Below are 14,696 nucleotides of genomic sequence, written 5' to 3'. Positions count from 1 at the left end.
CTGAAGCTTTTTAATGATGTGCTTTTGGTTAACTTTGGCAAAAAATTTATATTAAGTATATCGGGATATACATAGCTTTCTTTATTATGGCCTGTATTAGCAAATAATTGGATTCCTTTAATATGAAGATTTACTATTTGCATTATTAATTGGAAAAGTGAGCAATAAACTCTTTAAGACAGTTAATGCAAATATGCAATATTGGGCATGATTAAATGTGTTATTACTATAACTTAATATTGTAATCGAGATTATTCAAGTTTTCAAAAAAAGTTTGCATCAAAATTCCAGCATTTATTCATGATAGTTTGACCTAAAACAAAATTGAAACCTCTTTCAAATAATTACATTTTTTAGTTCAGTTTATCCGTGTTAGGTTGGTAAAATGTGTTGAAACTTTGAGCTTGCTTGTGCTTAGCTCCCGCAAACCATGGTCATATTTATTAATATAGTTAATGGGTGTTTACAGTCTGTTAGTTGTGTTGACCAACACCACAATTCAGAATTTAAAGCACATCTTAAGGTGAATTTAAGCAATTAATTCATGCACAATAATTAGCAATTGTGCTAATACATGCCATAATAAAACAAAAAGCCTAATGCACAGTGAATACACCATTTAGAAGCACTGCTTTTGGATTTTATTAAACAAATAAGACCCCCACAGTATGTGTTCTTTAATTATTTAAAATGATCTTTTTCAACAATTATGGTCTATATCTGTAATTGTACAATCATTTGTTGACTTTAATGTTCAGGAACAAGGATGTCTACCATCGTGAGTTGGGTGCTATGAACAGTGTGTCTCCCCCTGCCACACCCCAAAAGCTGAAATGAAACCTGCGCCACTGGCCTTATCCAACACATTTAATCCAGCTGTATAAGGCTCTATAGGGCAGCTTAGGACAGTCCGGTGAAATTTAACAGTAGGGGCAGTAAAGATCATCCTGCAAAGACCAGATCATATTGATTGGTGGTTAGGTACAGTGCTACTCTGAATCAGGTCATATTAGACAACAGTAACATCCAAAAGGATTTACCCTGAAATGGCTCTATAATATCCAGTTTAGTGCCAAACTTCATATTCCACTGATGGAATTTCACTTACCTATTGCTCTCGTTCACATCATGATTAAATTTAAAATTGAAATCATGAGTTAATACCATTAGTTCTAGCTTTCCCAACATAAGCTTAGGTTTTACTGCAAGCAAGCATTGGGGCTGTACTGCATGCATGTAACTTTGTTTTTTTTGCTTACAACTTATGCATCATAAGACAGATTGCATGTACCATGACAAACTTGGCTAACAATTCATTCAAACCATAACAAACCTCATTTCTAAATGCTAAATGAACACTAGACTTTACTAATTAAACTAAACTTAAACACTGCAACTAATTCTGCAGACAATAAGTGGCAGAAAACAATCAGAAACTACAAACTTGAAAATCTGGAGTGCAATCAGAATCTTTTCAGCAGATTGATTATCTATTTTCTTACAGGTCTACACTATTAGCCACATTCTTCGGATTTAAATAATCATACGGAAGCTCAAGATTCTTGTTTCTTGCTTCTATTTCACCCTCGAGAGCCTTCAGATCTTGCCTGAACTGTTCCATTTTCTGAAGGGGCACAGCCTCGACGAAGAGTTCCTCCGGGTAATATCCAAAAGGATACTGCAGGAATACAAAGGAGGAAGGCATTGTTTAACAACATTGTTATATCCACGAAGTATGAAAAACATTGCAAATATCATTAAAAATGTGTTGTGTGATGCAGCAAGAAAACATGTAACTGCGCAGAAGAGCACAGTAGAGAACAGCCCCTTAAAAGCATTTAGAAGCTGGTTATTGATTTGTGCCATATTAGGTTCAATTCAGTTAATTATGTTAATAAAGTACATTATCCAGTACAAAATTGTCCTAGAATTAGGTGTTCAGACTCCTAGTGGTATCAGGCAAACTCCCCAAGAGCATGAGGAAGAAACAGAGGAGATGTGCATACAGGGCAACAAATTCTCCATTCCACCATGTGCTCTATCGATGTGAACACATTGATTCCATGGCTTATTAGCACATCTACACCTGCACAGCATCTTGGGACAGTTTAATTTTGGGTTTTGGCAACTAGAGTAGCTATTAGTGAGGTTTGTGAAACTAGAGCAGTAGCTGTTAGATTACATTTAGACAGACCGGCACAGATATACTATATTTCCTAAAGTATTCACTCACCCATCCAAATCACTGAATTCAGGTGGTCCAATCACTTCTATGGTCAAAGGTGTATAAAACCAAGCACCTAGGCACGCAGACGGCTTCTACAAACATTTGTGAAAGAATGGGTCGCTCTCAGGAGCTCAGTGAATTCCAGCATGGTACCATGAAAGGAGGCCACCTGTGTAACAAGTCCAGTCATGGATTTTCCTCGCTACTTAATATTCCACAGTCAAGTGTCAGTGGTATTATAACGAAGTGGAAGTGATTGGGAATGACAACAGCCACGAAGTGGTAGGCCACGTTAAATTACAGAGGGGGGTCAGCGGACACTGAGGTGCATAATGCGCAGAGGTTGCCAACTTTCTGTAGAGTCAATCACAACAGACCTCCAAATTTCATGTGGCTTTCAGATTAGCTCAAGAACAGTGCATATAGAGCTCAGGTGTAAAGTTTGGCATGGGGTTGTTTTTCAGGAGTTGAGCTCGGCTCCTCAATTCCAGTGAAAGGAACTCTTAATGCTTCAACAGACTAAGAGATTTTGGACAATTTCATGCTCACAACTTTGTGGGGATTGGCCCCTTCCTGTTCCAACATAATTGCGGCCCAAAGTAAGGTCCATAGAGACATGGATGAGCGAGTTTGGTGTGGAAGAACTTGACTGGCTTGCAGAGTCCTGACCACAACCTGAGAACACCTTTGGGATGAGAGAGTGGAGATTGTGAGCCAGGCCTTCTTGTCAAACATCAGTGTCTGACGTCACAAACGTACTTCTGGAAGAATGGTCGAAAATTCCCATACACACACACACTTCTAAACCTTGTGGAAAGCCTTCCCAGAAGAGTTGAAGCCATTATGTCTGCAAAGGATGGGCCGACATCATATTAAATCCTATGGATTAAGAATGGGATCTCACTTAAGTTCGTATGCATGTGAAGGCAGATGAGCGAATACTTTTGGCAATATAGTGTGGATGGATGGCTAGATAGGCAGACAGACACTATTGATCTCAAAGGAAATGCAGCACTCACACAGCACAGTAATAAGGGTGAAACAATATAAAAAGAATACAAAAAAAAAAATCTATAGGCATATATACAAATAGACATATACAAAAATCTGCAATCAGATCTACAACCTAAGATGAAAAAGGCAGTGCAATAGCAGCACATAATAACAGTCCTGAATAAATATGTGCATATATTGTTACTGAAACAGTGTCTAGGTGTGAAAGATGCACGGTAGGGGTTACAGAAAGTGAAATATGTACAGTAAGGTGTTTATGTGCAGATGGATAGAATAAACCTATGACTTAGCATTAGATTTAGCATGACATTCAGATTCAGTCCTCATTTCTCTGCTTCCCTCCTCTTCTTTTCTTCTTGTGGCCCCACTGGGAAGAGTGAGGCCACAAGAACCTGATGGCTAACATGGAAGGCTCGCTCAAAATACCTTCAGATAATCATCCAGTTATCTAAGTAGTACATGTTCAAGTTGATAATGTCTTTTTGGGGCTTTTTTCTATTTGGTAGTAGTATACCTTTGCTTAGTGTATATAGTGGGAAAATGTACAACTCCAATTCCAACCAATTTGGGACAATGTAGTGTATTCAATGGAATATAGGTTGAAAAGGATTTGCAAATCATTGTATTCTGTTTTTATGTTTTATACAACGTCCCAACTTCATTGGAATTGGGGTTGTGCATAAAATGTGCCTTCGCAATGTGCCTGAAATCATACTACTTGGTAAGACTGCAGCTAACCATGCAAACTGCACTCAGCCCCGCCCACTGACTGCATGCTTGTGAGGCACAGGGTTTAAAAGAGCCCCCTTCTTGCACATCTACATCTTGGGTTGTTTTTGAACACATGTGCATGCAGAGAGCTGCCAGATGCTACAAATTTCTTTCACCGATTTTTGGAGAGTTCATATAGCTTATCATCAGTTTGAGTTCAACTGCACTTTTGTAGCCACTACAGCCCAAGAAATTACTTGGAAGAGGTTTTTCATTTTAAGGCTATTAAAGTGAATAGAAACATTTAATAAAAGTCAGATTTGGAATAGGTAGCATTGTATTTATTATGAGCAAGTTATAATATAAGATATAACTCACTTTGAAGAACATTTGCGCATGTATATTATCAAAAAGTGAAATGTGGGTAATTGTAGACCTAGTTAAAAATGTCAGCTCTGCCAAGTTAGAGGTGCTAGGTTGTGCCCCATGCCTCAAGTCATGAGCTGCTTCCTCATATTTTCAAGTTGAGAGTGAAAATCTTAGCAAGTTGCTTTGAAACAAGCACTTGATTCTGAGAATTTAGATAATATAATTGTGTTGCTGAATGTATGACCGGTCACTTCATTAAGCACACCTACCTTGTTTCTACATTCATTATCTATTTTATCAGCTCAGTTTTCCATATAGGTGCATTTTGCAGTTCTACGATTACAGACTGTAGTCCATCTGTGTCCCTGCAAACTCTGTCAGCTCCCTTTCACCCTGTTCTTTAATGATAAGGACCCCCACAGGACCACCACAGAGCAGGTATCGTATGGGTGGTGGATCATTCTCAGCACTGCAGTGACAAAGACATGGTGGTGCATGTTAATGTGTGTTGTGCTGGTATGAGTGGATCAGACAGTAGCACTGCTGGAGCTTTTTAAAGTGCACAGTGCCTGTCCACTCTATTAGACACTCATACCTTGTTGGTCCACCATGTAGATGTAAAGTCAGAGACAGTAGCTCATCTGCTGCTGCAAAGTTTGTATTGGTCATCCTCTTGTCCTTCAGTGGTCTCAGGACGCTGTTGGCTGAATATTTTTGGTTGGTGGACTTCAGTCCAGTAGTGACATTGAGGTGTTTAAAAACTATGTCTGTGACACTGTGGTGCTGAGAATGATTCATCACCCGCATAATACCTGTGGTGGTCCTGGCTGTTAAAGGAGGTTGGTTAAGTTCATAATGATATTTTGCTAATTTACATCAGAATGTTCCATGTCACTGCCTCACTGTATCAGGTTTTTAAAAGGCAGAGAAAACCCAAAACTGACTGCTGTCAGTTGCTTAAACTTCAGTAAATGGAGCTAAATATGCATTCAGCCACATGTCTAACATCTCCACTCATTTTTAGCAGTCCCTCCCTCAAATGCATATGCATGCAAGTGTGTTTCATGCACACTGCCCAGAGACTGTTTTTAGTAGAACTTGTCTGAATTACACCTGAAACTGACATAAAATACTCAGCACATTAGGCCTAGACAGACAATGTTGGTGCTGAATTTGGACTCACATGATCTGAGGACTTCTTGCTCAGCAGGTGGAAGACAGACATCTGTATAAGTGTGTGCTTGACATTAGGTAAAGCTGCAAGAATGGATTCTGCCGTTGCTTGTCCCTTTGTGGTGGGAGGAGGAGCCTTCATTGTGCTGGGAAAGTTGGGCATCCAAGCTCCAAAGTCAAACTGAAAAAACAGACAAGGTCAGGAGCCATGTGAATCAAGAATACTGGAATAAAAATAAATCAAATGAATAAACATCCACTCCATTGACCAACTGAATTAGGATATAAAAGCCATACTGAATTCACTGCTTTGTGCCATGCGACCAAAGCCATCTCAGACACTTATTTAAAGGCAAGTACTAAAAAGAGGGAAGAGGCACCTAATCAGACTCCTCAGCTGTCTGCACCAAGACTTTTATTAGGGAGGGAGTATATCTACAGAGCTTTTGCCCTTTTTCAAATGAATATTTGTCTTCCAACTTGAACAATGGTGTGAGCATGAATGCATATTTGGCAGTGAGTGGTAAGACAAACGCAGACAATATGATAACAATGGGTTAAATGTAGTGTATATTCTGTATTTTGTCAAGCAGTAATAACCAGTAATTTCTGAACATAGGAAAGGTGCAGCCAAGTTAACCAAATTTCCATTAACTAAATCTTACCTGAAGTTAAGATAATATAGCTACCTAGACAGCAACATTGATCCATCACTGATTTTTCATCAGCATAATCATGGTTGAAATTTCAATGTCACTGTTGCATAAGCATTGAATTACACTATATGGACAAAATATTGGGACATCTGCAGATTAAACCTAGAGGAGATTTTATGATATTCCATTCTAAATCCATAAGCATTAATATGGAGTTGGTCCACCCTCTGCAATTACTCTTCTGGGAAGATTTATACAAGATTTTGTGTGTGAGGGAATTTCTGCTCATTCATCCAGAAGAGCATTTGCAAGGTCAGACACTGATGATTGATGAGGGGTCTGTCCAACAATCCCCATTCTAGTACATCCCAAATGGGTTGAGGTCAGGGCTCTGTGAGGGCCAGTCAAGTTCTACTAAACTCACCTGGCCATGCCTTCATGGACCTTGCTTTGTGCATTGGGGCTCAGTCATGCTGGAACAGAAAAGGTTCTTCCCCAAACTGTTCCCACAAAGTTGGAAGCATACAATTGTCAAATGTCTTTGTCTGCTGAAGCATTAAGATTTCCCTTTACTGGAACTAAGGGTTCTAAACCAACCCCTGAAAAACAACCCCATGGCAATATCCCTCCCAAACCAAACTTTACATCAGGCACAATGTAGTCAGGCAGGTAACATTCTTGCGACATTTGCCAAACCCAGACCTGACCATCAGACTTCTCCAGTCATCGCTTCACACCACTCCATCCAACGCTTGGCATTGTGCTTGATGCAAGGTTTGCATACAGCTGCTTGGCTCTGGAAACCCATACCATGAAGGTCCTGGCCCACAGTTTTTGTGCTGATGTCAGAAGGTTTGGAACTCTGCTCAGCAGTTATTGTGTCAGCAACATGTTTATGACTTACGCACTATATTGGTGAATTGTTATGGTTCCTAAACACTTCCACTTTAGAATTTCTAGGAGGGAAGAAATTTCATGAACCGACTTGTTGCAATGGTGGCATCCAACTACAATACCATGCTCAAATTCACTGAGCTCTTCAGAATGATCTATTCTTTTAGGAATGTTTTTAAGCACACTGCATGGCTATGTGCTTGATGTGATACACCTGCGGCAATAAGACTAAATAACATTTTAATTCAATCATTAAGAAGTCTATCCCAATACTTTTGTCCATATAGTGCATCAGTGAAAGTCAGCAACTCCTAACATTGGCCATAATGTTAGTGAATATACATTGATTTACATTTGATGGCAGGATCACCCATTGTAACATTGGCAATAATGGTAACTGGAGAAAATTAGCTATTCAGTCATTTACTGGGCTGAGAAATGTGATTGTCCACATTTGCACCAACAGAAAAAGAGGGAGATATTCTTTTATATGTTTTTTGTACAGCAGAAGGTGGTTTAATAAATCTGAACAAAGAAACCAAGTTACTCATTTTAGGTCAGTTGGCTTTTTAAGAAATAAACTATATAAAGTGGGATGGCTTTGATTTTCTAAAGATTGAAAAAGGACTGAAGTACAACTGGTGTTATACTGAATTTTGTTCAAACTGAAAGCCCAACACCCCTCAGCTACCTTCCAAAGTGCTGCCCTCCCTATTTTTGCCCAAAACAGACATCAGTACCCATGATTTTACTGGTGCAATTTGACAAACTCAAAAGGGTGTTACTTTGAGATGTTTTGCGAACACTGGCACAAGTCCATCTTTGTTATAAAAACCACAATCTGCTTTAAGCAAAATGATACTGCCTAACCTGGCCGTTGTTGACTGCAGCATGTTGGGCCGATACTGTGAAGATCAACATGGTGACAAACTTGACGAGTTCAGCCACTGTGTGGAAGGACTTGGGGATTCCTAATTTGGGGGGGGGGGGGGGGGGGGTTATATTTTAGACCAGTGAACAACAGTCCATAGGTTACATGCTTCATGAAAGTCACAGAAACATAAAATGATTACAGCGTCATTTCCAGTACGACTGTTAACCCAGTCCCAAAATAACTAAAATCACAACACGCACCACTGTTGTCATTTTTCAGAAAGCCATGTTCTACAATCTCCGTCAGCCATGTCTGGAGCTCGGAGTCCTCCTGGACATCACGATCGGTGTAGTAATGTGCCACCACTCCGTTCACAAACCTGGAGGGTTCACAGTTAATATGATAGCTTGACCATTTACACAGAAATCTTCATTGTCATACATGTATAAAAATACTGCCTAGTATATTTACAGTCTACATTAATGTAGCTTCATCGTACTTGTGAATGATGTTCCACAACTTGAGGCCATCATCTCTGTAGTAGTAATGGGGAATGTTCTCCAGGCCTCTCTCCTTGATGTTGTCCGGCAAACACAGAGAGCTATAGGTCAGACTGGCAGTCGCTCTTCTCATAAGTGTAATCATTCCTTTTATACCTATAGCACAGTTCTGTGTGGTAAAGATGTAAAGAGAAGGTAAATCACTGAAGAAACCCAGATAGTGATGAATACTGATTAACATCAGTCATAAGCATCTCCACAAGTATACTTTTGGAATGATAAAGTTCTTAAAGGAAATATGTACCGTGGAAAAAATTCCTTCAGCTGACATCAGCAGTTTTCTCCCCATGATATTGATTTGCAGTGTGTAGCGAATGTGAGGAAACAGAAGCTGTGAGATGAAAAGCAAATAACTGCATTATCATGTTTTACTAAACAATAGTTCACAAGCTCCTCAAGCAGGTCCCATTTATGTGAATTTTTAAAAGTTCCACACCTAGGTAACTGCACCTCACCTAAGTGTACAGTGTACAACAGTGTAATTAATGTAACCTCATTGCCACAATGCTAATTGGTTCCAAATGGCTTTTATTTGGATCTGTAGTATTACTGTAAGAGTCTGGGGTAAATATACACTGGTATATTTAACCCTCATAGATGTGTTAGAAATAAATCAATGTACGAACTACTGTCCCATCAAAAACAAAAAAAAGAAAAGTGCTAAAACAGAGGGGATAACGTGCATCATTCAAACATCTGTGTGCTCCTGGGAGGAATCAACCTTTGGTACCACTATAATCAAGTTTACATTTTTATCAAGTTTATCATTAAAAGAGCTTTGTTGATCTTAAGTACTTCCCTTTTCTGCATGTGCATCAAAGCACATATGTTTCTAACTGAAAATTGGAAGAAAAATAGGTAGCACCTACCTTGAAGAGGGGATGAACAGAGGGCAAGGCACGCAGGGTTGCCATGGTAAAGACCTCAGCCAACAGGTGAGTGCGTAGTAGATGGAAGTTCACCGCATTTTCGTTAAATTCTGCGTTTCTCACGAAGAGCTTCGCCAAAAGCCAGTCATGCTTGGAGTCAGTGGGGAGGAAAATGGGGTTCTGCGCCTCAGGCTTCTGCTTCAGCTAAGAGAAAGAAAGTTTGCTTTTATTCAACTTAGTGAAAAGGTTTAAACTCTACAATTCCCAGTGAGGAAGGAAGCTCTGGACCCCTGGCAGGTCCTGGCTGGTTTAAGAGGTTAATCCTTGCTTATGTCTATTTGCAGTTGAAGACAATAGCAAACAGTGTCTTCAGCTGAGGTCTGAGGTCTTACCTGGATGGCGATGGGCAGCAATTTGCCCTGAGGATTGCTGAAGAGTAAGCAAAGAGGGGCAGCCAGATACTGCTGAATCCCATCTATCACATTTCCCACAATTCCACCTAGTCTTGCATAGTCACACAGGAAGATATTTCCCTTCTGATTGAACACATTTAAAGGGAAATCAGAAAAAGATACACATGTAATAAGTGGCAAATCACTCAAAGAACTGTTTTTTCACACTGTACCTCCATTTCTTTTTCCAAAGAGCTCTCTTTTGGTAAAGCAGACTTGACCATGTCATTAGTGACTGGAAAGTTGTTGGGCAGCTTTGAGCAACGCTTGATCATCATGGGATTCAAGCCATTCAGAAACTGGTAGCCAAAGAACGTGTCGGTCATCCAGTGTTTCTTGATGTATTCTGGAAAAAGCATAGACAGTATAGACACCGTCTGTTATGGTGGCGGTGGTCGGATCTAAAAGTTAGAAGCATTCCATGTCTTGAGAAAAAAAAAAAATACCATGGGTCCAAGGCGCGTTCCACTGAAGATCCTCAAGTTCCTCCATGCTGTTCCATGTGTTTGTGGGATGATGAAAGTTGTTCAGTTTTAAGTCCAGTGAACTGAAATACAGTAAGATGTGTTAAACATGAACCACCAGTACATACATTCATTCAGTTACAGCTACAAGGTGGAACCTACGTGTTTAACAGTGAGTGCTGAAACTCCTTTTCCTTCGTGAAGGAGAATCTAACCTCATAAGGCAAACCACTTGCTGAGTCCACCTGTACAATGTGAGGAATTTCAGAGTCATACACACTCCATCTGCAAGACACAGCACACACAATCACACTGTTGTAAATGCTTTTACATTTGGAATGGCTTTCACCAAGGAGAATTCACAATTATTAACATACCTCTTCTGCTTTTGATGGTAAAACCATGAAATACAGTAAAATTCACAAGACGCACAACATTTTTGAAATGCTCAGAAGCTAAGATGGAGATATATGCAGCTATTCTTAAAGCTGCTGCTGAAAACTATAGATTTATGCACACAGTAAGAGCAGGTGAAGAGGAGGAGTGGCCTGCATTTATAGTGACGAACTGCAAAAATACCACTGTTTATGAATTTGTCTGTATGTGAGAGTATGTTGTGATCAACCTTTTTAATATAGTAATTCATTCCAAAGTGAAATAGTAATTTTTTGGCAGAAATTGTGGAATAAATATCAATTGTATCCACAAGTTAAGATAAAATCATTCTTTCTGGGGACTTTAACTTACATATTGGCAACGCATCAGACAGTAATAAAAAAAAGTTGGCAGCTCTGCTGAAGCCACATCCTGGATCTAGTGATCACTAATGGTTTAAGCACAAATGTGTGGTTAATCTCTGATCTTATCATTTCTGCATATTTCCTCAAGATAATGTAGAAATAAGTAAGAAAGTGTCTGAACTTTATATTAGAAAGGTTTATATTGATTTAGAAACCGCGTTATGTGCATATATGCAATCTGCACAGTGCTAAGCTGGTGACTACGCTTCCATTATTTAAGTGCTGCATTAGCCACTGTGCACACAATCACAGACAGGTTAGATTGATTTTAGAGGAATGTCACTTACATGAAGTCCTCACATTTTTTTGCAACATCTTCAAGCCGATGGCCAACAGCCATTTCCTCTGTGTCCTTGTGGCTCAACTTGGCTACATAGAAAAAGGGGAAAAAATACATTGAAAAAAAATGTAGTAATAAGCTACTATTACCTTCCAGAAAATAAAAACAAAACTATTAGTGCACCCTTAAGACTAACTGAAACAACTAAGAATCTAAAAGAAATGAAATGAAATACAAAATAATGACATTTTTTTAAAACTAACAACCCTGCCAGTAAATTCTTCACTGTTTGGGTGATTTTTATTTTTTCTTCTTCGTCTTCATTTAACCATGGGAAGCACAGGGAAATTTAAATATATCTTTCAACTGAGCCCTGGTCAAGAAGGCAGCACACAACAGCCAAGAGAACAATCAGAAATGACAACTACATCACCACCAACAAAACCAAATGAAAGACAATTATAGAATTCTTTAACTTAATCTGGCAAGAACATGAATTCACTCTGTAAAATGTTGCAGCAGATGATTCCATGAAACTAAGGGCATTTTCACACTAGAGCTTTTGTAAACAGTTTTCACATGATCAAATGTACTGAACTCACTGAGCAAATGTTCCTTTATCTGGAACAAAGCTCTGGTGTGAAAACACTTAGTTACAGTGCTTCATTTTTAAGTTGTCACTGGAAGCAAACCCCCAGACCACCTATTTCAAGAGAACCAATCTCTGGTCCTCCTGAAATCTTTGTTCTGGGGTTTGATTCCAGTATACTCTGGTATGGCACACTGCATATATGGAAGCCATCTGTCCGCGGCATCGCATGTGCAGTTGTGTAATTGGTTCATTTTGTAACATGACTGCTTTGACATATCGCTTCACTTCCCTTTTCAAGTTTTAATGGTGGGGAAAGCATTTCTGTAGACAAGAGGTTTTTCAAGTTTTTTGCTGCTTGGGTTTTTGCATTTAAAGAAGATAAATAGCAGCAAACTTCCATTTTGCAAACCTGATTGCAAAAAGTCTCATATGGAAGTGTTGTACTGACTCAATTCAAATGGAATTCTTGTGATGAAAGCAACTGACAATAATGAGCCCCTCCCCCAGAGCCCGTCCTGGGTGCAGACTCAAGTATTCAAAACAAGTGTGAAAACGCCACAAGACATTATCCAACATAAGACAAGTCATTTGTCACAATCAAGTTGTGGCAGAGAGGTTGAATTACCTGTTTGTTATTGTACGGCTCCTGTTTAGTTTCTTTTTTTCAAGTAGCAAATTTAAATAAGGCAGCATTTTAAAATCTCACTGGCCACCCCAGATGCCTCTTCAAAATTTCAGCCATGTCATTGGCTTCCACCTTGCTGCGGGGTAGGTGCTTGTGTCTTCAAGGGAGAACTGCATCACAAATGGCTATCAGTGTTACACTGCACCCCCCCCTTAACTCCTTCACCCCCGCTTGCAATACCTGACACCTACTTTGACACCCCTGGTAAGTTTTCTAGATCTGCCACTACTTAGAACACCTAACATTCATGACCAATTTTGGGGTGAGCATAAACATAAATTAGCATATTCTAACACTGCCATATTTGTAGTTACAAACCTGTAGCTTCTCTGAGAATTGTTTTCTTCTTAGGAGACAACCACTGGTAACAAGGGAAAAGCTGCTGGCGTCCTTCAGGATCAGTGACGATAACTTTAGAGCAGAACCAGTGATCTTCAACCTCGAGTGCCTTGAGCTCCAGCTGAACCAGGAAGAACGGCCCAAGACTTTCTTTGCAAGACACAGTCAGCGTCTTCTGTTGGGAAACGTATTCAGCTTACTAACATACTGTTGGGATACTACGCAGCACGTTGTCTCAGTTCACTGTACAACCATATACTTTCTCTGAGCTCTATTGACTTCCTGAAGAGATCAGGGAATGTTTGCCATCGTGTTTATTTTCCCTTCTATTCCAAACGCATTACTCAACATCACAGTTTAATATGTAAATTAGAAACCTTTTATAAAAATGGGTCTCATTCATGAATCCTTCAGAAATATGAGCAAATTATGAGTGAAGTACATCTCAGCCACATATACTCACAGCTGGGCACAAAGAAAGAAATTGCTCTGAATCTTCTCTTCTTGATAATACTTAAAAGCATGTAAAACCAAGTTGAGTGAGAACTAAGTTGTTGTGTTTCAATTAAATTAAATGAGTTGTCAGATTTAGTTTGAAAGTGTTAGTTTCATCAATGTAATCTTGTTCAGTAAAAATCAGCACATTTTCTTTTGGCTCTTGGCATCATGCATACTGTTTTTTTTTTTATTTATTTTTTATTTTTTACATATACTCTTGTGTTGCCTTTCCCCCCAGCCTACCTTCCACATTGTGTATCTTTCTTACTCAACAGTTAACTGTGGAGCCTACATTCTCACTCACAAACATGTCCACTACAGAGGGGATTTTGATCATTTTTGATCATCTTCTAAATGAGCTCAATAGCACTGAGATTAATACTGGCTTATTACAGTGCTTTTTTTCTGTCTACTCAGGCTTCAGCAGGAGCTTTGGTAATTCTATACAAGTCATTAATTAAGAGGGGTCGAAAAGTAGGAAAAATGTCACAAAAGAACAATTCTATTCGGAATACTGCCTTTACAGAATGTAACTTGGACTAAATAAACATACTTAATTCCTGTATATATATGAATCCTGAAAAAGTGTTCCCAATACTTGTATTCCATTACATCTAAAACCTACCTAACACTGTCAACTCTTTGCTCTTTCTACATTAATTAGTACATATTACATGAGCATCTTAAAAGCTACTTTCAGTTGTGTGAAACTACTTGTTGTAAAGTTTTGAGATTAAAATCTCTTTTGCGAAGCCGAGTGCTGGCCCAGAATACAGCAGAAATACACAGTTTAAAAATACCATTCCTTATTAAACTTATAGCTGTTGCTTTTATGTTCTATTGTGAAGACCTGTTCAATTGCCAACTCAATTCATGCATCTAGAATATTATTGGAGGGGCCTGTTAGCTGGGCTATCATGCCAGCATGTCAAATTATTACTTACGGAATGTTTTGTATCATTTTGGGCCTTTCACTTTGTATAAATGAAGTAAAACTGTATATATTGTATAGTGTGGGTTTCCTATTTCAATGGCACATACACTGAGGCAGTCATGCGCTACAGGTTAGGGAACCAGCCCTGTGACCTGAAGGTCCCTGGTTTAATCCCCTGTACGTGACTGAAGTGCCCCCAACTGCTCCGTGGTGTCACGCATTCAGCTCGACGAGCGGACTCCAACTCCCAGAACACCCTGGGAGATCATGTGACTCTGGACTCCAGCACGCGCACCTATCAGCGC

At 39.3% G+C, this 14,696-nt stretch overlaps 1 protein-coding gene across 1 annotated transcript; it reads right to left on the bottom strand.

The window, feature by feature from the left end:
- Positions 1 to 1,474: 1,474 nt before the first annotated feature.
- Positions 1,475 to 13,048, bottom strand: LOC108417003 (hydroperoxide isomerase ALOXE3-like). The gene is made up of 13 exons (XM_037538842.1): positions 12,939 to 13,048; positions 11,351 to 11,432; positions 10,426 to 10,548; positions 10,246 to 10,346; positions 9,973 to 10,145; positions 9,740 to 9,883; positions 9,348 to 9,551; positions 8,723 to 8,809; positions 8,418 to 8,587; positions 8,179 to 8,297; positions 7,915 to 8,015; positions 5,505 to 5,675; positions 1,475 to 1,678 (listed from the first exon to the last, which is right to left on the bottom strand). Exons 2-13 carry the CDS (start codon positions 11,401 to 11,403, stop codon positions 1,499 to 1,501), a joined length of 1,626 nt encoding a protein of 541 aa, XP_037394739.1. The 5' UTR covers positions 11,404 to 11,432; positions 12,939 to 13,048; the 3' UTR covers positions 1,475 to 1,498.
- Positions 13,049 to 14,696: the final 1,648 nt, after the last annotated feature.

The sequence above is a fragment of the Pygocentrus nattereri genome, chromosome 5 (assembly GCF_015220715.1).
Source record: "Pygocentrus nattereri isolate fPygNat1 chromosome 5, fPygNat1.pri, whole genome shotgun sequence".
Classification (NCBI taxonomy): Eukaryota; Metazoa; Chordata; class Actinopteri; order Characiformes; family Serrasalmidae; genus Pygocentrus; species Pygocentrus nattereri.
This window is presented reverse-complemented; position numbering and strand designations above follow the sequence as displayed.